Consider the following 24,763-nt stretch of genomic DNA (forward strand, 5'->3'; position numbering starts at 1 on the left):
CTGGGTGATGACATCAGGATTTCATTGCTTGCAGCGTAGATGGTTGATTGAAACGTTCTAGTTTGTCACAACACTTCACTAGCAGTGCCAGTAGGGTAAAAGTGCACCAAAAAAGACTTCAAACGTGTTTGTCACCTGAATTCCGGTCTGTCTCATCTTTTTCGGATTGCGGGACTTCGTCTGCATCGAATGCCGGATTATCAATTGCAGATGATCTTCCTGCTGCTCAAAATAGACCCACGTCAAACTTTGTTTTATGATTCAAACTGCAGCACCAATGCATTTTTAAGACATTATACTGTATAAAACACACAGTACACACCTGAACTCTGCAAAGCATCCATAACGTCCAATCCATCCATCATTCTCAGAATTGCAAGGCCGTAGCTGGAGTCAAACGCTTCGCTAAACAAAAAACATGAAACAACATCAATATACAAAGAGGTGGATTAGGGGTATTAATACAAACAAACTAAATGACAAGTAAACTGATATTTGTGAACAGAAGCAGCATCTGAACCCACCTGATGGTGTTGACGTAGTCCTGTAAACTCTCAGGTTTACATTCCTTCCAGTTTGTCTTGTATCCCATAACGAGGGTGTTCGGCTTCAGTTTACCAAGACCTGAAGCCTAGAAAGATGATTGAGTCTTTGAGAAGGATGTAATGAGGAGAAGAAAAAGGTGTTAGAACAGATTAGTGACGGTCTTACCTGCATGAGATTGCACGCGCCCTCTTTCAGACTGCCGGCATTGAAGGACGAGTAGAAAGAACGAACCTTCCTCTGATTGAGCCAGTCCACAAGCATATCAGTGCTGTGCTGCGGAAAACTGGACTTCTCGTCCTCCTGAAAGTATGAGAGCGCAATAAACCCACGACATCTTCACATCTTGAGTGCGCACTGAATAATCTGTTTGGTGAAATCAAGGTGATCTGATTGTGCCAATCAGGTTTTTTGTAAATCATCTTTCCTGAATAAAAATGTTATATAGGGATGCACCGATTTCGGTATCGGGCCAACACTGCGCTTGTGTACTCATACTCATTAAAATGCTACAATACCAACAACCAATACTATACAATGAGAGAGAGAGAGAGAGAGAGAGAGAGAGAGAGAGAGAGAGAGAGAGAGAGAGAGAGAGAGAGAGAGAGAGAGAGAGAGAGAGAGAGAGAGAGAGAGAGAGAGAGAGAGAGAGAGAGAGAGAGAGAGAGAGCACTTCTGGTGAATGCTCTTGATAGCTGATTGCTCACTCAGCACACGTGTCATTTGAAATAAAACTAAATCGTATGTGCAAGTAAAAAACATTAACTTTTACATGATTTATGTATAAAGAGTGGTTCCATACATTACAACAGGAATGCAGTACAGTAGTCACATGTTTTCAAGAACTTTTCTATGCGCAACATCCAACGTGAGTGGCCAGAAAGCTGCCTCTCAATGCGCGAATAGCCCATTAAATGTTCTCTTTCATGTCTTCTTTAGCTTGAACGGACAAATTCAAACAAAATTATGTCCAAATGCCTGTATAGGCAAGTATCCTTGTGATACAGTCGGTTATGTCTGAAGGGAACGTGAACAAGTGAAAATAAAACGTGCGTGTAATGCCGAGTTCAGACTGCACGATTTTCAAAAGAGTCGGGTCACTGTTCTTTTCACACTGCATGACTATCCAGGGTAACATTCAGTTGCTGGTGTGTTCACACTGCACAATGCATCGGTGATAGGAGGTTTCACACTGCATGACTTTCAGGAGGAAGAATCACCGACAACTCCTGTCTGGCCCGCAAACTACGTTTCGCAACCAAACAACCGCGAGAAGTGATAAGGAAATAACGCAAAATCCCGCGTGCGTAAGATCGCAGTTCTCGCGCGAGTTTGAAATTGTTATTAAAAATGATAGCCTGCAAGAAGCTTGCAATCCAAATTGTCTGTGCACTGATTTGCAGGGAAAAGGAGAAAAAGAAAAACATTATGCGTGAGGAAATGGCTGGGAAGACAAGGGGAGCAAGGACTGTGTGTTCTGCAAAGAGAGTTTGGGGTAAATAAATAATGTTGCAATGTGCTGCTGTTGCTGCTGGTCAAGCAAATGTTTGTGCTTTGTTTCTGTTTGATATAGTTGTAAATATATCTACTAAAATACTGATATTGTGCTCTATAACTCCTCCCCGAACTCCCCGCTGCTCTGTATCTTGCTCTCTCATTGGCTGCCGGTCATCGCCGATGTAGTTTTCAGTCAGAACACTTTCACACAGCAGGATTTTGAATCGCCGACAGGTCCAGATATTTAGCATGCCAAATATCTCACGGGCATCGGCGACTCGTCGGTGATTCTCTCAGATCGCGTCTTTGCTCATTCACACTGCTGATTGTCACTCGCGTGAACGAGCACCAATTTGCCTGTGATTTTGGGCATTTGTCTGCGATTTCTCAAAACCTGTCGGCGAGCCAAAATCGGGGCTGAAATCGCTAAAAAACATTAACAATCTCACTGGTCCCAAACAATGGTAGTGCATACATTTAAGTTGTCGAAATAAAATGCTGCTCGTGTTTGCATTCTGTTTAACTTTCTTAACGTGATGCATTTTTGAGTGACGTTGGGCAGAATTTTACTGGGCATGCATTTATGAATCGAACCGGGATCTTTTATTAACCCTCTGAGGTCGACAAACGCGCGGGCACGTTTTGCTGGATTTACTCCACATTGTAGCACTATAAACTTAAATTGCTCAGTCATTTATAGTCATACAGAAAAAAGAAATATAAAAAAAGAATCTGTGATATTTCTCCTTTTGTATGTGTCCACTTACAATCAAACCAAAACATTGTGCTTTTGTAAAATAAAGAAAATAAACAGGGTGTGCGTTCTGCCTCTCCGTCGCGGTGAACTTTTTTTTCTTGAGCACGTCTATAAACTGAAACAAAACTCAGCGAATACTTGTCACACATTTATGAGCCATATACCTTTATAAACATTTAAGTGTGTACTTTTAAATGATCGGATTCAAAACGAAAACAAATATTTTCTGTTTAAGTAATTTGTATAAAACCAACAAGATGTCCAGCTTCTCAAACGCTTCCTCATTACAGTTAATTTGGCCACGCCCACTCGCGCAAAAGAGATTCACATGCAAATCTCCACATGGAACGCGTCTCGCTCATTACCTCAACAACAAAACACTTCACTTCACTTTTCGTCGAGTTTGAAAGATGTGCCTGAGCTTATATTGGATTTAGGCTACCTCACAAAAAGAAGAACGCGATTTGAAGACAAGAAAGATGTAAGGTAAGAAATTCTTACATATTAGTTTGTTATTGTTGCATAAATGTCACGTTGCAGTTGAACTGTTGCTAGATATATGGGGAATATTATAATATTTAGACCCGTGTTTACTGTTACTGTTACTGTGTTTGTGGATATCTGCTCAAACTAGGGGTGCACCGATCCGATATTAGGATCGGATATCGGCCGCGATACTGATAAAATAGCTGGATCGGGGATCGGAAAAAATAACAGATCCACGGGCCGATCCAGGTTTTTTTTTTTTTTTTTTTTCGTCGTCGCAGCAGAACCTACGTCATTCGTCAGCTTCACGCGTGTCGCATGCTAGAAGCAACATGGAGCGAGCCAGAGGCCGTTTCTCAATACCGAGTACGCAAACTTCGGACTTGCGTCCTCCTTGGTAGTTCGGACTTGCCAAGTTCGACTCAGGAGAACGAACTCCCGAGGACGAGAGGACGCGAGTCCAGTTATTCTGCAAATGGAACAGCAGCGTTCTTGATCGCGTCACTCAGCTCGCTCTGGCTACTCCGGTAATCTCTTTATGTATATTTTAGCCAACAATAAAACGAAGTATGTTATAAAACACCACTCTGCCTCTTTTCATTTAAAAAAAAAAAAAAATCTTAAACATATTAATGGCCACATAAATGTGGTTCAGGCAAACGCGTACATTGATTATCTTTACTGCATATTTATAACAACACGAAATATAAAACACAACCCTGCCTCTTTTTGTTTTCATTTTTAAAAATATGAAACATAATGATCATTAAAACTGACATTTAAATTTGCCATTGCTGATTAAGTGAGCATTCAGGTCATGTTTGTGATGGTGGTGTGACACGTTTGGCCAATACACAGTTTTTTTGTTTCCACCGCTACATTTTAATTAAATTTTTTTTTTACATTTATTTAAAGAAGTTTGATTATATTCTATTTTCGATTTGAATGCACAATTGTTTTTTAAATAAATAAGAATACAACACATTACATACATCTGTTACTTTGTCTTAGTTATGTTTAGTTAGTAAAGTCTGGTGCCTTTAGTCTCTTCAAGGAAGGTATAAGGTGGAAGGTATACAGTTTATTATTAATTCAACTATAGTATCGGATCGGTATCAGGTATCGACAGATACACAAAGCCCAGGCATCGGTATCGGGACTGAAAAAGTCGGATCGGTGCACCCCTAGCTCAAACGTAGATATGTATATGGTAACCATAATGTTTTATATTTGAGCGCGATCGCGTTTGAATGTATTTTGATAGTGATCGCGTTTGAATGTATTTTGATAGTGATCGCGTTTGAATGTATCATATTTTTGATAGCGATCGCGTTTGAATGTTTAATATTTTGCTGCGCGATCGCGTTTGAATGTAGCCTACTGTATCATATTTTGGATGAAAGCAAAACGCACCAAACGGCTTCATGTTTTCATCTCATTTCATATCATCATAACGGATGGAAACATTTGAAGTAACATGATAATCAATATATTTTTCTCTAGCTTAGTTGTTACTGAAATCTTTTGGAAGATTTATACTGCTATAGGTTATTTATGGTTATTATTATTTTATCCGGCACTGCGCATATACCTTATGCCTACAAGGCACAACAAACCTGGTGTTCATTATATTATATATTGTTGGAAACATTTCTGTGTGTGTGTGTGTGTGTGTGTGTATTCTGTGAATTTTAAAAAGGAATTTTAAAAAGCAATTTTAACCAGAAAAATCTAATATTTATTTCCAAAATCGTGCAGGCCTTTCTCTTGATATCAGTATGTTCACTTTTTTTTTTTTTCAGGGCCCAGACGCCACTGAGGACTTCAACATTCACATGAGTCTCTGTACGTGAACACGGTAAAGTGAAAATTTTGGAAATGAAAGGTATGTACAATGTTTTTAGGAATGGCACAAAGGTGTATCTTTGGATTATGTTGTGTTGTAAATAAATCCAAACAATTTAAAAGCCATTCTTTTTTAAATCTCCTCATTTACAGTATTGTGCAAGGTTTCTCAGAATGGCAGGGCCTGATAGCTCCTAATAGGGCCATTAGGGGAGGTTCTTTGTCTTTCTCAGGTGAGAAAAGCTTACATATTAATGAGCTCTCGCATAGAGCTTTCTAACACAAAACACGTCGTGAAATTTTTAAATCAATATATTGTCTTATCTGAATGAGCAGTCAGGGTGATTTTCACATAGTTTTGCAGCAAATATTCTAGGCTACGTCATACAATTTTCAAAAGTCTTGTGAAGAAATAATCAGTATGGGTTTCATGACCTTATTTTAGTGAGATTTTTTTTTTGTATTTTCACAAACTACGCATAAATGTCATTATCTCAAAACTACAAAATTTTACATACATGCTGCTGATATATTATTGTAGCAGAGTTTGTGCTGAATACAGTGTAATTAGACTTTAGACATGAAAATGTCACAAGTAACAGAAATAACCAGAAATGTCAGAGCATGTCAGAACACCTCCAGGGCCCAGAAAACAGCTCAGACCTCAGAGGGTTAATAAAGTAGAGTTCTCAACGGGTCGGGTCGGCCAGACAAACCCGACGGGACCCGCGGGCTCGGGCCGGGTTCGGGTCGAAAATATAATCAAATGACTCGGGTCGGGTCGGACCTCGGGCTTAATCTTTTCCGCTCAGTAAAAAAAACCCGAAACATTTATTAATCATCGCTGCTGGTCACCGTAAAGAAAGTCTGGCTGCTGCGTGTAACGTGCATCATGGAGAGGGGCGGGGGCAGACCTGACGCCGCTGCGTGCACGCCTTTAGCCTGGAGAAGAAGATGGAGTTGGTGAGAAGTAAACTTGCCGCAGGTGAATTCACCGTCGCTACTACAGCCTATTTATATATTTAAAGTGTATTGTTTCAGTTGTTTGTATTGTTAAAAGGCGTAAACATTAAAGGTTGATTTGAATTCCCGTCTGCTGGTCATGATAATACGTGTATGAGAGAAAAAAAAAAAAAAAAACGACGCAGCGTCGGGCCGCGGGTCGGGTTCGGGCAGATAATTCATGTTTATGTGTCGGGTTACATCGGGTCCGGGCTTTAAAAGCCACGGGCCGGGTCGGGTCGGGTTGTAATTTTCAGGCCCGTTGAGAACTCTATAATAAAGTATATAGCTTCAACCCATATGCATGATATTTCACATCATAGACTTATCGGTGTAAGTTTGTGCATCAAAAATGGCCCAGCTCTGGTTCTTACCATGATAATGTTCCCACAGATCATCAGGCTGATGCTTTTGGTGAAAGTGCCCACAAAGTCCACCAGAGCGGGACGGGCGTTAGGAGGGCCGGTGAGAACGAGACACTGAGGCCTAAGAGAGAGCTTATCATGAGCGGCTGGTGTATCGTGATCAGATCAGATTGGTAATTTTTACTTTTACAGTCTCACCTGTAGTTTTTGACATGATCACTCACACCAGTCAGCGACATCGAGAAGGACAAAGCCATGTTGTAGATATTGGCCTGATAAGATGAGCCCCAGTTAATCTCTGGACACACAATCAGACAACAGTCAATGCATTCAAATAATTGAACATAAATGATGTTTTGATGATCATAAATGGAAAATGTAAGTCATAATCTGCAACATATTGGTTCATTGAAAACAAACCAGACAAACAATAAGTTTACTCACGAGGCTTTGTATAGGAAACATAACCTATGAGGAAGAGGATGACAATGAACGTGACAAGAGCGGCCCACCATGTGAACAGAAACATGAGGACAAAAGACAAGCAAGCACCAAACAGAGAAGTCCACGGACTGAAGAAACGGTACTGCGGCCGCCAGCCTGCGAGAGACAGATGACAAACACAAATATAAGACACACAGAACAGCTGTTCTTAAAAAATATATATATTCACAGTATATTATTGTTTGTTGTATCTGTTCACAATGCAAAACTGATGATGATGATGATGAAGTTCTCACCAGGTGATCTGGTGACCGTCGCATGGAAGCAGCTGAAGTTAATGAGGCCGTAAGAGCAGAGGAAGAAGTTGGAGATCAGAGAAGCGATTATGTTCAGATTACCTAAAAATATCAACATGACACCAAATGTTAAAGCGTCCGCAGAGAGAAACACATCAGTAACTGATCTGGAGGAGATCCAGGACTCACCAATGAGGATGAAAGCCATAGCGATGAGAAACGCGAGACAGTATGCACGTAGAGGCTCATTGTTTTTCCCATAACCTTTCCCAAAAAAGCCGATGTAGGGGTAGATGTTATCCTTACACAAACACTGTATGAAAACACATATACAAAAATGTTACAGTAAACTGCAGAATACACAACATTAAATTAAATCTGTCACATCATCTACCTGGAACATTTTAGGTGCAGACACCAAGAAACCCAGCGCTGACGACAAGGTGGCGGCAAAGACACCAATGGTGATCAAAATGCCAGATCCTGAAACAGTGGTAAGAACCTGAAAAAAAAGGAAAATGGCTATTAATAAGTCTATCCATCCATCCATCCATCCAACCAACAACAAAATAATTCAAACTATAACCATGTGGGCCAATGTGCTCACACGGAAGTGGTTTGCCAGTCCAGAGCTACATGTGTAGTTCTGTTCACACCGGTCAAAGTTCCAGCCAAATTTACAGCCCAGACCACTGCAGTGGATCGAATAATTCGATAGCACTAAACTATCGTTCAGATTGCCAGAAGCGTCTCTAACAACAGTTGCAGCTGAGGAGGAAGAGAGGAAGTGATTCAGTGAGGAGAACAGATCACCAATAAGACGCACATTTCAATTGTGACGGAAAAAGGTAGAATCTCACCACATGTGATTGAGATCAATAAATAGCTCAAGGTGGTCCACAATATGGCCAGCAGTGTCCCTTTAGGAATCCCACCTGTTGGATCCTGGAAAATCACAGACACAAGTCATTTCTGTAGTGTTGTAGGGCACGGTGACTTTCCTACGTTACACACTCTGCCTGAAAAATTGCAATATTACCTTGAGATCTCCACAGATGTTGACGCCAGAAAGAATTCCAGTAGCAGCTGGGAAAAAGATGGCGAACATCCTAAAGAAAGATCCATCTGTACCTCGGAAGGAAGGCAGTAGGTTGGACATGAAAATATCATCTGGAAGAAGAAAACTGTGTTTAGGTCTGGTTGTTCCAACACAAAGCAACACCAAGTTGAATCAAGTTGAACGTAGGCCAGTGTGAGCTGAGCCAGTGTGAGCCTCCTTGTTAGAGAGCCCACCTCCCATGCGGACGTGCCTGGGTTTACATCCCGCTTAGAGCTGCCGGTGAGAACTGGAGGGGCTACAGTGGTGCCGTGACCCGGATGGGAGTTAGGTTTAGGGGTGAGTGTAACAAAAGTAGGCTAGTGTGAGCTGTGCGTGTAAACCTCACTCCCCTAATCTCAAGGGGATCCTAATATGCAGGCAGTGCAAACTGAACGGGCTACACATGCATGAATCATATGTTGTGTTAACGTTTCAGTTCTGAGCTTGGTAAACAAGAGCTTTTCATCTACTGTTCATTTGTCTTGTTGCAACAGGTCGAAATAACGACTCCCAAACTTAGAAACAACTAGATGCACTTGAAGGCCACATTCAATCTGGATCTTGTTTACTCACATTGGTAGCTGAAAAATCCTGCAGCCTGCTTAGCTGTGTCGGGGGGGAGGACCGTCCCAATAAAGTAGCTAATTAAGGAGAGCATGATCGCGATGAAGAACAGGATCTGAGCCTGTGGGGGAGTGAAAACCAAGAAGAACATTCGTGTTACAGGAGGTAGTTTCGGGAAATGATCGAAAACAGGGTCAGAGGACAGTATACCTTTGCCACCCAACTCATGCCAGCGAATGTGATGCAGAGCAGGATGACGACAGTAATTGCACCGATGATCCTCACGTCATTGACATCACTCAACATCTGAGCTTTATAGTCCTGAGAATAAAGAAAACAATTGTGGATGAGATTTAAATCAATAAATGTCTTTAAAAAATAAATAAAATGCATGTTATTAATTAGTCTATTTATTAGTTAGAAGCCTGAGCCACAATAAAAACACCCAAGCCACAATAAAAACACCCAACAATTGTCTCATGACATCTCAAGGTCATCCGAGTCTATGAGTCTACGAGTTGATTTGTACGTGCTGTCGCTGTGCAGCTGACTTCGTATTTGGAGATTATGCTTTGATTCCAGGCATACATATTACCTGTGTTTATGTGTTTGTTTAATTAATAACCTTGTGACAACACCGGTGTTACCGATACCACACTCCATATTTTACAAGAAAATATATATTTGTCAATGATGGACCTGTAGCACTTATTTTGATCTTTAACGTTAGATCTTTCCTTTTCTTGGAACAAAAAGAATGTTTAATGTTGATTCAATATTATTCTTAATGAAAAACAAATAGTGGGCTATAATAATAAACTTGCTTGTTATACATAGAACTTTTATTAATAAATTTAATAAGACTGATGAAATGGGAGCCGGGATGTAACATAAGTTAAGGTCTTTGGATTTTTCCCTTATTTTAAAAACAAATGCTTATATTATATTATATATTATTATTAATGAAAACACGTCAACAATAAAATAGTAGGCAACACTGGAAAATTTGCTTATATTAAACACATCGAACTGTAATTAACAAAAAAGCGTAGCGTTAGTTCTGGCAGGTCACGTTAGTCAAGCTCGCATCAGCTGACCCTCAGCTGATCCACATCTACCTATAGGAATACAACGCCTATCACCATAAGCTCCTTCAGTATTATCAGCAGCTATCGCGTTTCTCAGGAGCTAATTAAATGGCGAAATTCGTCAGGCAAACAACATCATCTCACAAGGAATCGTGCAATTGGGAATTTAGCAAGAGGAATTCGTTCCCCACAAGGATTTCACCTCAGATTCATCTTAAACTTAAACACAAGATTTGCCGCATTGAATTTGATCATAAGTTTCCTGATTTGGAAGTGACCTCAGTCTGTATTGCTGCTCGCATCGCTGCATTATTGACACAGGACTCGACGTGATTCATTCTCCATACATCTCTGAAAGTCTTCACAAAGCTAAGCTAAGTTCCTTTTTAATGCTCATTGTTATATCTATCAGGGTTTTGGCAATATGCTTGTTGCTAATGCTATACGTGTGGCTTGGCTATTCTAGCTTAGTCGTTTTGATTAAAATGCTCTTGCTAGGCTTATGCGATCATATGGCTATGTGCGTTATGTGTTGTCATTGGCAACTGATCGCGTTGCACACTCTGTGCTTTTAGCGCTATGCAGCACAGCACAGATTCAAGCAGCTGTTTGATATGAATTAACAATTCATGGTGCAAACGGAAATATTCTGCTGTGGCACAGCTTTAAAAAAGACAGTTAAACAGTCACAATTCAGTTGAGTCACTTCAGACACGCTTGGTCTATCTAGTTCTTGGAAACACGTCGTTTTTAAAGGGGGGGTACAATGGTGTTTCATGTATTTAGAGTTGTTTACTCTGTTAAAGAGATGGATTCTCATGCTAAACATGGGCAAAGTTTTAAAAAAAATATTTTGGACGAATAACGGAGAATTTCTGTGCCGAAAATCTTACTTCCGGGTTGGTGCAAGTTTCGGCTGTTTTTTTTTCGATCGTGGATCTAATGACGTAGATCAGAGTGGAACTCCTTATATGAGCATTTCTCTCGGAAAAGCTCGCCCGCGCACACGTCGCCCAGAGGAGAACGAGACCGCGCATATCAACGCGCTTCAACAGGAAATCATCGGCGCCCGCGCTGCATAGGATTTGTTCAAGAATGTCTCCAAAAAAAGTGTGTATTTGGATGTGAGGGAAAGCTTACCGTGTTCAGCTTTCCAAAGAACCCAGTGTTACAGGAACAGTGGATGCAGTTTGTTTTTCTGGGGCAGCAACGGAGTGTAGGAAGTGCGGTTGTGTGTTCTGGTCATTTCAGTGACGAATGTTTTATTAACAAGGCCCAGGTCGACGCTGGATTTGCAAATCGTTTGCTATTAAAACGTGGAGCGGTCCCAGTGATAAAAGACCCCAGTCATGTAAGTACAACTGGATCAGATTTCTGTCTTTTGCTGGAAATCAAGCACTATCGCTTGACTCTATAGCTCCGCCTCCAGGACCTCGGCTTTTCCCGGAGAGAATCGGAAAGCTGTTTTTTTCTTTTAAAATTATAATAAAACTAAACACTTTTTGGAGATATTAAGGATGCACTACTACTCTATAGGTACTCAAGATTAACATGAGATTAGGTGAAACTGTGCATGTTATGTACCCTTTAAAGCTACATTGTATTGTATTTTACAGTGCTTTCATTTTAATGCATTTTTTTTTTTAAGGGCTTGCATCTTTATAGGCTGAAATTGAACATGGTGGTGTATTTCAGCTGTGCATATGTAAAAAAAAAAACTATTATTGAAACACTGCTTGTTCTAAGGCTATATAGTGGCTATTAAAAACTGCTTGCTTTAATAGATGTTAGTTGCTATTGAAACATAGTTATTTTATTTTTAAGGTTATTTAGCCCAGTCATTATTTGGAACATGGCTTTGTTTTAGGCTTATTACTGGTGTCATTGTCACATGCTGTGCTAAATTGTTCAGGCATCAGTAATATGCTGTCATTTCAGCAACATTGCTATCAGTACTATATGGTGGTTGCTAGATCAATGTTATAGAATATGTGTTTGTTACTTCGGCTTGTGCATACAGCAACATGCTATAGTAATCAAGCGTTGTTTATGCTATCTGGTTGCATTGGAAAAATTCCTGTGCTTTATTCTATCTGATTATTGCAACATAATGTGTTAAAGTTACCACATGCTTGTGGCTAAAGCTGCCACGATCCACACTAGGAAACACAGGAGAAGATCCAAATGCAGCAAGCATCTTTAATGAGGGAAATTCGTTACTCAAAATCCAGTCCAGGCAGAGGTCATAACCAGGGTAGCAATCAAACATATCCTCCTGGGACCCAGAAAAAAAGTTTTTTTGAATTTAGTTTTTTTCCATGTCATCACACTGTTAAGAGCACAATAAACAAATGGTAAAATTTTTTTTTGAAAAATAATATTTTATTCATACGTTATGCTATGTCCTCTGTAGTGGACGCCAGGACTAAGTTGTTTAAAAAATAAAAAATGACATTAAATTATATGTATAGGCAAAAACAATGGGATTTTTTTTCAATCACCAATAAATTTGGGGGTTTCAGGATTTTTTCAACCAAAATTTGTATAAATATTATTCTCAACTATGTTATGAAAAAAATAACGGAATGAATTGATACACCATTTTACTTTATGCAATATGTGGGTAAAATGTCCATAAATTAATATTCCCATTCAATGCAATGTATCTAGGCTATACACTGTATCTCATTTGCACCTTAATGTGTTCTTGGAGCAACATTTAATGAAAAAAGAAGTGCAATAATTGGAGTAATAATTGGCAACATTTTAATAATAATATCTAATATTTCATAGGAATATTTATTTATAATTTATTTCCATATTCACTTGTTGTGTCTCACAAAATGCCTGATAAACATGATTTAAGTCCTGGTGTCCTCTACAGTGGACATGAAATGAAATCAATGCCCTGTTCTGTAACAGAAAATATTTTTTTTTATTTGAAACCCCTTAACATTTTCCTGAGATGTTGTTGTATGAAATACAATTTGAAAAGTAGTCCAATTTAAATTATAATTACAATATATTATCATATTTCCATACGAATGCTACATTTGATCGCTAAATTAATGTCAGACATTTTTAAAGACCAAGGAGAAGTTGTTTTCATGGTGAAACCTCCAAACATTTGGTATCTCTGAAAAGTCCTGAATGTGCTCTTTACAGGACACCCAGGTTGTGTCATGTGACATGTATGATATCAGAGAAATTCACTAAAATATAATGTCCACTACAGTGGACAAAAGTCTATTCTTGGGTCCCAGGAGGATAACCAGGTGCTTTCCTAACCAGGTGCTCGATGCACTTCTCTCTACAACCCAGGACATTTCACGATGAGCGAACCAAGGTCGTGTTTGTGGTGTCCCGGTAGTGTTCCAGTCTGCGTCTCGAGTCCTGTGCCTTCCTTGTTCCTGTTCATGTGCCTGTGGATTTATTCTGGATTATTCTCATCACTGGATTCTTCTCACCGCACTGCTGCACTTCCACTCTCCGGGTTCATCTGGCCATCGGGGTCCCTGCGCCGCTAGCCTGTCTGTTTTGGACTTTGACCTTCCTTATAACATATATACAATAAATAGCTTTTTACTTGCATCTTGCTTCCTCTTCCAATTCGTTACAAAAGCTATCTAGATATCGGTAACATACTTGTGCAAAATACACAGTATTTTCACCTCAGAGGTCTGGTGTTCAACACTAACAACATTGTAGCTTGATGGTCCTGTGAAGGAGTGTGGAATCATGGGAGTCGTCATCTTCACCTCCACAGCCGATGGAATCCGTAGGTCATTGCTTAGCTGCGCAGTGCACACTGCATCTGACTCAGAGCTAGAGGGTGTATGCTTCTCCGACCGGACTACACTAGTTTTAACACTAGTCCTATGGTTATACAAACATGTTAGTTGTATTAGTTTGTTGTCACTAGTCGGAGCTATTGCTGTAGGGCAGGGGTGGGCAAACTACGGCCCGCGGGCCACATGCGGCCCGTTAGGCTGTTTAATCCGGCCCGCCGAGTATTTAAAAAAATTGTCTTAAGATCGCATTAATTTAGCCTTTTTTCTTGCAATACTTTGCGTTATATATATATATATATATATATATATATATATATATATATATATATATATATATATATATTGCGTTGCAAATATTTGACAATCGGAATATCAGATATTGCATGCCATAGCTAACAAATGTAAAAAAGGAAAAATGACATAAAAGCAGATTATCATTCATTCAGCGCTGTTGTGGCTGTGGTGTGTGTGTCACGTAACAAGCAATGACCCGTCACCATGGAAACCAAACAGACAGCGACTTAAGCTCATAGACTTGTTGCACGCTAATGTTTTTTCCTTTTTTTGGAAATTCAATGAGAAAAAAAATGTTTGGTAACCGCTTGCACACCTTAGTTTTTCCTATGATTTGTCTGCTATTTAGTTTCTTTGCTCCTCTGGATTTGTGGATGTATCCTGACTGATTCCGTTTACCGACCTAACCTTTATCGTCCGGCTTTCGACTACGCTCCCCTGTACCCGTTTTTTTTTTTCATTAAATATTCTGATCTGCCTTTGCCTTTTATGTTTTATTTTATTATTCTTAAAGTAAATTTGTATATTCGTTTATTTCCACAAATGTATGACTTTTGGAAGTGCAAATTGCCATGCAGTTTTAATAAAGTTGAATTAACGTAACCTGCAATTTTTACTCTTCTAAGTGTACACTTGCAGGTGTTTTGTTTCTAATTTACTGTTAGGCCCATTAAATAATAATAAGGATAAACAATATTTAAAAAGTATAGGCTATAATTATCTAACATCTTTAAAAATTAACATCAAGACATAACATGCTAAATGGGGGATATCTAGCATAAAAAAATGTGCTAGATGTGCTCAGTTGTTGAATTTCGCGCAGACGTTGCCACAACGTTGTCTGTTTGCTCAGCCCGATCTCATGAAAGTGTGAATACCACGAATTGTATTTGTAGTGCATAATATGTTTTCGCGTGCATATGATACGCACTTTATGGCGTGTAATAGGCATGCACTCCACACCCCTAATCCTAACCAAGGGGTTTACAGTGTGTAGCATATGCATGCAAAAAAAAAAAAAAAAAAAAAATTGGCATATAAATGGCACGAGAAATAAAATTTGTGGTATAGATACGCACTTTCATGAGATCGTGCTTCATAATCTGCTACTGGGCCGGCCCTCTGTCAAATTTTTAAAACCCAGTGTGGCCCTTGAGCCAAAAAGTTTGCCCACCCCTGCTGTAGGGTGTATGCTTCCCCTGCCAAACTACACTAGTTTAGCAATAGTTCTAGGGCTGGGCGATTTTGGAAAATAATCTAATTGCGATTTTTTTTTACCAATATTGCGATTGCGATTTAATATGCGATTATTTTTTAAGCTCTTTATCTTTTCTATTATTCAACAAAAACAAGCAATAAATCATTGTAAAATAGGGAAGGGAATCTTTAGGCACCTCATGAGCCGATACATATTTTTCTTTAATTGATCTTATTAATAAAACTTAAAATATTTAATTACATAATTATAAGTAGGCCTACTTATAATAATTACACATTAAAAAACTAAATTAATACAATTACATGTTAATAATTTTAACAAATATAGCTTCAAATCAAATAACAAAGAGGGAAAAAAATATTACAAGCAATAAACAAAGAGTGCTTTCAGTATTTAAGAGTAGGCTGTCTGAACGTGTTCATCTCTTTTGAAATGATAGGATGTGGTTTTTCCTGTTTGTTTAATATCTGACTGTGTCACATTACCGGTAATTTCGCGTCATAAAAGCATTTTGAGATGCAAACGTACATTTAACCACGTAGACTCGCTCACAGCCGCATGCTCAAATGCTCTTCGCAAAACGCACGTGAGTATTTGAAATTGAAAGCAGCTTCTGTCAGTGATTTTCATATTTTTAATATATAAGCCAACTGCATTCCAAGACATGCCTTCGTAGAACATTTGTAAGTAAAATACCGGCGGGCGAGACCGCGCACTACTTAAGTAACATCACGCAGACCGCGCGTATCTCATATCTTGCGCAATGAAGCCCGCGAATGTCTTCAACTTTTCCGAACTTTATTTAAAGATTATTTCTCGTAAGGTTCGAGTGGTGTCGTGTGTGTGTGTGTGTGTGTGTGTGTGTGTGTGTGTGTGTGTGTGTGTGTGTGTGTGTGTGAGAGACAGAGGAATTAGAAGCAAGCAGGGTTGTTTATAAAGCACGCGCGTCGTACACGTCTGTGTTTAAAACTAAGCTCAGACATATACAATACAGAATCGTTGGAGAGAGTCTATAACACAATATCACATAAATTAAACATAAACTGTTATTTCCTGTAGCCAGGTCTATATGTGTCGCGACTCGCGTGCCAAGTTGATGCTTCATCTGCAATACAGACTGGTTTACTCTCGCGTGTCACGTGACCAGACTATAATCGCAGCTTTGCGGTTTAAAAAATCGCATTTCATCATATCGCGATATTATCGCAAATGCAATTAATCGTTCAGCCCTAAATAGTTCTGTGATTTACACACTATGCTTGTTGTATTAGTTTGTTGCCTGTAGTCAGAGCTATTGCTGTAGGGTGTATGCTTCCCCTGCTAAACTACACTAGTTTTAGCAATAGTTCTGTGATTTACACACTATGCTTGTTGTATTAGTTTGTTGCCGCTAGTCGGAGCTATTGCTGTAGGTTGTATGCTTCCCCTGCCAAACTACACTAGTTTTAGCAATAGTTCTGTGATTTACACACTATGCTTGTTGTATTAGTTTGTTGTCACTAGTCGGAGCTATTGCTGTAGGTTGTATGCTTCCCCTGCCAAACTACACTAGTTTTAGCAATAGTTCTGTGATTTACACACTATGCTTGTTGTATTAGTTTGTTGTCACTAGTCGGAGCTATTGCTGTAGGTTGTATGCTTCCCCTGCCAAACTACACTAGTTTTAGCAATAGTTCTGTGATTTACACACTATGCTTGTTGTATTAGTTTGTTGTCACTAGTCGGAGCTATTGCTGTAGGTTGTATGCTTCCCCTGCCAAACTACACTAGTTTTAGCAATAGTTCTGTGATTTATACACTATGCTTGTTGTATTAGTTTGTTGCCACTAGTCGGAGCTATTGCTGTAGGATGTATGCTTCCCCTGCCAAACTACACTAGTTCCCTTTCAAGGGAACTCGCGTTGCGTCGAGTTTGACGCTATGGGAACGCTTTGCGTGATGATGTCTTGAAGCACATGTAAAATCAGTCCAATGGCGTGGCGGAGCGTCAGATGCGGGTGACGTCACGTACCAGGAAACTATAAAGCCTGCTTGAAAACAGAGAGCGACAGCTTCTGTGTCTTCAGTAGCGCTCTATGTGAAATCTGTCTCTGTCTATTTACTGTTGTCTTGTCACTGAAAGCAATTATGTCCAGCGAACAGTTCAGAATGTGTGTGCATCCCTGCCCACGTTATATTACGGGTAGGGACACTCACGTTCTGTGCATTGTTTGTTTGGGAGAGGAGCATGCCCAGTCAGCACTCGAGGGTGCTGGCTGTGTGCATTGCGAGGCGCTGTCCATGCGCTCGCTCCGATCCCGGCTGAGTTTCTTCCGGGAAGCTCGCGTTCCCCAGGGCTCGGGTCCCGCTGCTGCCGAGGCACAGCGGCGATCTCAGTCCTGGGGTTCGCAAATGGATCTATCAGCGGGGTCTGAGACGGGCTCTGCCCTATCTCAGCCCTTACCTGATAGACCCGATGTCTGTCATCAGGATTCGGAAGCACGCGCTGCGGTTTCTTCCGTCCCGATGATAGAACAAACACTGCAATTGTCCAGTTCTGAGGAACTGGATGTTGTTAGTGTTGAGGCTGAGTCTGAGGAAGCCCCACCTCAGTCTCATGCATTTGAAGAATTGCTGGATGTAGTGACGAGAGCAGTTGATAGATTATGTATTGAATGGCCATCTGATAAACAGGACGTTCGTTCAAAAAGTAAACTTGACGAACGCTTCCTGCCCTCACGTGCACAACCACAACGCCGAAATCTGCCGTTTTTCGTGGGAGAGATCAGTTTTTTATAGAGTTTTTAATTCACAAACCACAAATTATTCTGCTATATTTGGGTATAAAGAGCATGGTTATGGGGAGATGCCGAAGGTGGAAGAGACGCTTGCGAGCTATCTCTCTCCAGCAACGGCATCTTCACTTAAAGCTCCGGCGTTGCCTAATAAGCCCCTCAGAGTAACATCTTCTCTGGTGGGCAAGGCTTATTCAGCTTCTGGTCAGGCTGCAGCGTGTCTTCATACTATGTCACTGCTGCAGGCTTATCAGGCTGATTTATTGAGTGATGTGGATGAGGGCGGGGGTATTAGTCCTGAGGCTGTTGCTGAACTACGCAGAGCCACAGATCTGTCTCTCAGGGCCACCAAGGAGACCGCTAAATCAATCGGGCGGTCTATGGCAGCCCTGGTGGCCACTGAGAGGCATCTGTGGCTCAACCTCAGTGATATTAAAGACAAAGAGAAAAATGTTCTGTTGGATTCTCCTGTTTCTACGCATGGTCTCTTTGGCAACGCTGTTTCTGCTGCTGTTGATAAGCTTCAGGAAGCATCTAAGCAGGCAGCTGCTTTGCAAAAACTTCTTCCCCGCCGATCTTTTCATGAGGCTGCTGAGCGGGAGCAGCCTCACTCATCTAAAAAGAGCACTCAACATCGTGCAACTCAAAAACAGAGCGTGTCCGCCCGTGCTCCTCCACATAAACCACGGGGACACGGAGGGCACGCTCAAACCCAGCAGCCTTCGAGGGGTAGAACGGATCTGAGGACCGTTATTACCGCCAAGAAGGCTGCTGGGAAAAAGTCCTGACGTCCGAGGGCTCAGGACAAATGAGGGTAGTCCCCCCCGAAGTGCAGCGGTCAACACCTCTTTTTACGGTGCCCGTCTCCCTTCGGTACCCTCAGGGGACCGTTCTGCCAACCCTGCCACCTCCGGTGTTACAGGGCGCAGCGGTCTCCGGCGAGCACATATCTCAAGGACCACCCGGAAACGTAGTGGCCTCGGGATGCCCGCCCCCTCCGAGGAGGGTGTTAGAGCAGTCTGTTCGGTCGTTCCCTGCCGGTGCGCCGTTACAGGGCGACGAATTGACTACTCAACAACAAAATCCAGAAACCAGTCTCGAGAGGCTGGTACCTTTAGTAGAATCTCTGACAGCGTGGAAGCTACTGTCAAATGTTTCTCGTTGGGTCCTGCAGACCGTGGAAAAAGGGTATCAGATACAATTCAAGAAACGCCCTCCTCGGTTTATGGGGGTCCTGCCCACAGTGGTGGGTCCCGAGCAGGTTCTGGTTATGGAACAGGAAGTAAACACTCTGTTAGAGAAAGGGGCCATAGAATATGTACCTCCCTCCAACAGGGAAACCGGGTTTTACAGCCGGTATTTCATAGTTCCGAAGAAGGACGGGGGATTGCGTCCCATTTTAGATCTTCGAGTTCTGAACGAGTCAGTCATGCAGCTCAAGTTCAAAATGTTAACATTGAGACAGATCGTGCCACAGATCAGGTCCGAGGACTGGTTTGTCACGATAGACCTCAAGGACGCATATTTCCATATTTCCATCCGTCCGTGTCATTGGAAGTTCCTGAGTTTTGCTTTCGGGGGCAAAGCATACCAATATCGAGTACTTCCATTCGGTCTAGCTTTATCACCCCGCAATTTCACCAAATGCATGGATGCAGCTCTGGCGCCCCTGCGCCTCCAGGGTATTCGCATCATGAACTACATCGACGATTGGTTGATTTTAGCTCAGTCGCATCGGTTGGCGGTTCAACATCGAGATGTTGTTCTCGCCCACATGAAAGAGTTGGGGTTACGGCTGAACGCCAAGAAGAGTGTGCTTTCTCCACTCCAGAGGACCACTTTTCTAGGCGTAGTTTGGGATTCAGTGTCGATGCAGGCGCGCCTGTCACCGCCACGTATAGAGTCCATCCTTGCAGCTGTGAAAAGTGTAAAGCTAGGCCAGCTACTCACTGTCAAACAGTTCCAGAGACTGTTGGGTCTCATGGCAGCAGCTTCCAACGTGATACCTTTTGGACTGCTGCACATGAGACCCCTGCAGTGGTGGCTCAGGACCAGGGGGTTTTCCCCGAGGGGCAACCCATTTCGCACAATCAGGGTCACGCGGCGATGCTTACGTGCCCTGGCTATGTGGAAGAAACCTTGGTTCCTGTCCCAGGGCCCAGTGTTGGGAGCTCCTTGTCGTCGCAAACTGCTAACGACGGATGCTTCCCTCACGGGTTGGGGAGCGATCCTAGAGGGTCGCTCATCTCAAGGTCTGTGGGAAGACCATCATCGTTCCTGGCATATCAATCGCCTAGAGATGTTAGCTGTCTTCCGGGCTCTGAGGAGCTTCATCACAGATCTCAGGGGGCACCATGTGTTAGTGCATACAGACAACACCTCGGTAGTCGCCTATATCAACCACCAAGGGGGTTTGCGCTCGCGCCCATTATCAAATCTGGCACGCCATATCCTCTTGTGGTCCCAGGGGAAGTTGCTGTCACTCAGGGCAGCCTACATCCCCGGGGTCCAGAATATAGGAGCAGACACTCTGTCGAGACAGGGGCCGAGGCCCGGGGAATGGAGGCTCCACCCCGAGGTGGTGGAGTTGATATGGAGGGAGTTTGGCCAAGCACAAGTGGATCTGTTTGCGTCTCGAGAGACGTCTCACTGTCCACTTTGGTTCTCCCTCACGCATCCAGCTCCTCTCGGACTGGATGCTATGGTACAGGCATGGCCGAGGCTACGCCTGTACGCCTTTCCCCCAGTTGCTCTGCTCCCGGGAGTTCTGGAGAGAGTTCGCATGGACCGGATTTGCCTGCTTCTTATAGCCCCGCGGTGGCCGGGCAGAGTATGGTTTCCCGATCTTGTGTCCCTCCTCGACGGGCATCCTCTGGAGCTTCCTGTCAGGAGGGACCTTCTGTCCCAAGCAGGGGGCTCAATATTTCACCCCCGCCCAGAACTGTGGAACCTGTGGGCTTGGCCTCTGAGGGGGCCCAGCTCATAGAGTCAGGTCTCTCAACTGAGGTTGTTGAGACCATTCTGCAGTCCAGAGCTCCCTCCACGAGGAAACTTTATGCCCTGAAGTGGAGAGTATTCACTTCTTGGTGTAGTGACCGTCGGTTGGACCCAGTTAACTGCCCAATTGGTACAGTGCTGGAGTTCCTGCAGGACCGGTTCACGGCAGGTCTGACCCCGTCCACTTTAAAGGTTTATGTGGCGGCCATAGGTGCTTACCACATTCCTTTGGGTGGAATGTCTGTGGGGAAAGACCCTTTAATATCTCGTTTCCTTCGTGGCACTTGGAGGCTGAGGCCTGCAGTTCGCTCTAGGGTGCCACCTTGGGATTTGTCCATTGTGCTACAAGGCTTATCCCTGGCCCCCTTTGAGCCCATTGAGGAGGTTCCTGAGAAGTTTCTAACCCTGAAAGCTCTTTTCCTTCTGGCTATTTCTTCTCTCAAGAGAATTGGGGATCTGCAAGCATTGTCGGTTGCTCCGTCATGCTTAGAGTTTGCACCGGGTATGGTTAAAGCTTTTCTACATCCGAGACCAGGTTATATCCCCAAGGTCCCCACTAATGTGGTCAGACCTATTGTTCTGCAGGCCTTTTGTCCTCCTCCTTTTCAGAATGCGGACCAGGAGGCTAATAATTTGCTTTGCCCTGTTCGGGCGTTAGACGCCTATGTCCACAGAGCTGCCCTGTGGCGCAAAAGTGATCAGTTGTTTGTATGCTTTGGGTCCCCTAACAGAGGAGGTCCGGTGTCTAAGCAAAGGATGAGCAAGTGGGTGGTCGAGGCTATCTCTCTTGCTTATGAGGCGACTGGACAGCCTTCTCCTTTGGCTGTCCAGTCGCACTCTACGAGGAGTATGGCGGCCTCTAAGGCCCTTATTTCAGGAGTGTCGTTACAGGACGTTTGTGATGCGGCAGGCTGGTCCTCACCGCACACTTTCGTCAGGTTCTACTCTCTGGATCTAGACTCTGCTCCAGGGTCTCATGTTTTGTCTTCCTAGTGCTGCTCACCAGATTTCACACAGGACAGACATTTGTAGCTATGGAGGCGTTGGTATAGACGTTCCCATAGCGTCAAACTCGACGCAACGCGAGTTCCCTTGAAAGGGAACGCCTCGGTTACGACTGTAACCTCGGTTCCCTGAAGAGGGAACGAGCGTTGCGTCACCTTGCCATATCTCCTTCATGCCTGTCAGCAGCTACTTCAGACTTTTTACGAAGCTGTCGCTCTCTGTTTTCAAGCAGGCTTTATAGTTTCCTGGTACGTGACGTCACCCGCATCTGACGCTCCGCCACGCCATTGGACTGATTTTACATGTGCTTCAAGACATCATCACGCAAAGCGTTCCCATTAGGGGTGCACGATACATCGGCCGCCGATATAATATCGGCCGATATGGTCATTTTTTTACACATCGGTATCGTTCCGATGTCAAAATATGGCCGATGTGAACAGGCCGATATTTGACGTGTGAAGTTGAAGATGAAGTTGACGATGCTGACTCGCGATCTTAGCAGTAGTGAATGCACCTGAGAGAAATACACACTTCATACAGATGACATAAGCAGAGAACAGTCTGTTTTCTTTCGTTTTGAATTGTTCTGTTTAAAAATAGATGTTTCAAGCTTTCTATATATGTCTTAGGTCTGTGAACTACGGCAGGTAGGGTTTCGGTTCATTTGAGACGCGCTTCAGTTCACGCGCCGTCGCCTCCATGTCCTTAAATAATATTTTCTGTTATTTACTTCTTATTTATTTTGGATGAAACATTGATCAAAATTAAGATACAATTAATACAAAACGAAATTAAATTTAAAGACAGGCTTTGTGCTTTCTGTTTGAGGTCTCTGTGAAAGTTTTAAAGCTGTCTTTTAGTGCTGCTTTCAGACGTGCGTAACAGAGAACTGTCCCGTCAGTAACATTGTTAACGCAGTTATGTTTTTTCCCTCTTCATGACACATTTTTGATTGATCGTTTTTTGACTCGTAGATATTTGAATATATTGCATGATATTTGATACCCGTTCGAATTAGATTTTTCTCAAAAGTGACAGCACGTGTGATTTGTGGATTACTGATAAGCGCGAGTGGAGAAACAGGCGTTTATTTATTCATTCTCAGTGTTGAGAAACGTAGCCTTCATGTGTTACGTTATTGTGTTAATAATAACTAAAGTAGCCTACCTAATTATGTTACATATTTATTTTGTATGAAAACTAGCGCGTTCGTTACTTATGGATTAAAAAGTAGGCTACCGTTGTATCAGTGCTGCGCGAGCTCTCCCTCACAAACACGGACGCGCGCACACAGAGAGAGAAGATAATTGTAAAATGAAAAATTGACGGGCTAAGTTTAAATTTTGTTCTTGCTTGTTTTTTTTTTCTATCAAAATGTCAGAAAGCATTTTGTATTATCCATCCGTGTTTTAAAATTCGTTAAATGACGGACGTTTTACTGTTAACACAGCCCATATGTCGGATTCGTCTTATAGCCTTGTTATTATTTTTAGAATAAGTGATTCGTTATGCTATTATTGGACTCCTGTCTATTCATTGTCAACTGTTTTCTATAAATATGTTTGTATTGGCTAACATTTATTCAGCTAATGCCTGTCCTGTTTAAAATGTGCAATGTTCAAAGGCAAAGACAGCACGTCACAAATAGAAGCCCTTTTCCCTGTGGTATTTAGTGTCATATTTGGTTATTGGAATAATAAATTAAGTAGCCTATCTTAATTGTACACAATGTTCCTTTTTTTTCTGTTTTCTAAGGGTTTCTTAATTTTAGACAAGTTGACCAGCACACATTATATGCAATGCAATATAATGCATGTGTTTCGTATGTGTGACATATTTTGCATAGCCTACAGGTAAAGATGCCCAATATCAGTCATTTCTAAAGTAAAAAGTAAAAAAAAAAAAAAAAAAAAGGAAGTTTTGGAAAATAGCTCTTTATTTGATAATCATTAAAATTTGTTTTCTATACAGAGATATCGACATCGGTAAATATCGGTATCGGCCATAACAGCAATATTAATATCGGTTATCGGTATCGGCCACAATTTTCACATCGGTGCATCCCTAGTTCCCATAGCGTCAAACTCGACGCAACGCTCGTTCCCTCTTCAGGGAACCGAGGTTACAGTCGTAACCGAGGCGTTTTAGCAATAGGTCTGTGATTTACACACCATGCTTGTTGTATTAGTTTGTTGCCACTAGTCAGAGCTATTGCTGTAGGGTGTATGCTTCCCCTGCCAAACTACACTAGTTTTAGCAATATTTCCACGAAATCACAACATGCTTGTATTAGATTTTGCTGCTGCTAGGGGTGTAAGCTTCCCCCATACAATTGTAAAATTGGCTACAGCAACACGCTTGTTGCCATGTGTCCTTGCTTGCTCCAGCTTGGTGTGATGCTTCCCCAATTAGATTGGATCTATAGTGCTCAACATATGATGCTAAAATCAGGATGTAACCATTCTATCAGCCTCAGTCATGGTGGGGGTAGTGTGTAAAAATTATAATAACAAAATGTGTGTATATATAATTTTTTATAATTTTTCTCTTTTCTACAGAAGTAAACTAGAACCAAGTATAACAAGGTTATGACGTCATTGACAGGTGACAGTGTACGCAGTACACGTCAACAAATAACTTGTCTAGTGATTGGAATTTATTAAAATCTACATATTTGTGAGTAAATGTATCCAA

At 42.0% G+C, this 24,763-nt stretch overlaps 1 protein-coding gene across 1 annotated transcript in view; it reads right to left on the reverse strand.

The window, feature by feature from the left end:
- Positions 1–24,763, reverse strand: part of LOC308686964 (solute carrier family 12 member 3-like) — a gene marked incomplete at both ends in the record, with an annotated part of 48,457 nt that overhangs the window by 15,522 nt on the left and 8,172 nt on the right. The window contains 15 exons of the mRNA XM_081359100.1: positions 136–222; positions 323–405; positions 525–631; positions 712–846; positions 6,505–6,616; positions 6,694–6,793; positions 6,940–7,095; positions 7,236–7,337; positions 7,425–7,548; positions 7,630–7,737; positions 7,843–8,003; positions 8,096–8,180; positions 8,275–8,405; positions 8,908–9,019; positions 9,109–9,219. Of these exons, the coding sequence (XP_081215226.1) occupies positions 136–222; positions 323–405; positions 525–631; positions 712–846; positions 6,505–6,616; positions 6,694–6,793; positions 6,940–7,095; positions 7,236–7,337; positions 7,425–7,548; positions 7,630–7,737; positions 7,843–8,003; positions 8,096–8,180; positions 8,275–8,405; positions 8,908–9,019; positions 9,109–9,219 (1,714 nt within the window). The remainder of the gene's footprint in view (positions 1–135; positions 223–322; positions 406–524; positions 632–711; positions 847–6,504; positions 6,617–6,693; positions 6,794–6,939; positions 7,096–7,235; positions 7,338–7,424; positions 7,549–7,629; positions 7,738–7,842; positions 8,004–8,095; positions 8,181–8,274; positions 8,406–8,907; positions 9,020–9,108; positions 9,220–24,763) is intronic.

The sequence above is a fragment of the Scardinius erythrophthalmus genome (genome assembly GCF_964197995.2).
Source record: "Scardinius erythrophthalmus genome assembly, chromosome: 2".
NCBI classification, from domain to species: Eukaryota; Metazoa; Chordata; class Actinopteri; order Cypriniformes; family Leuciscidae; genus Scardinius; species Scardinius erythrophthalmus.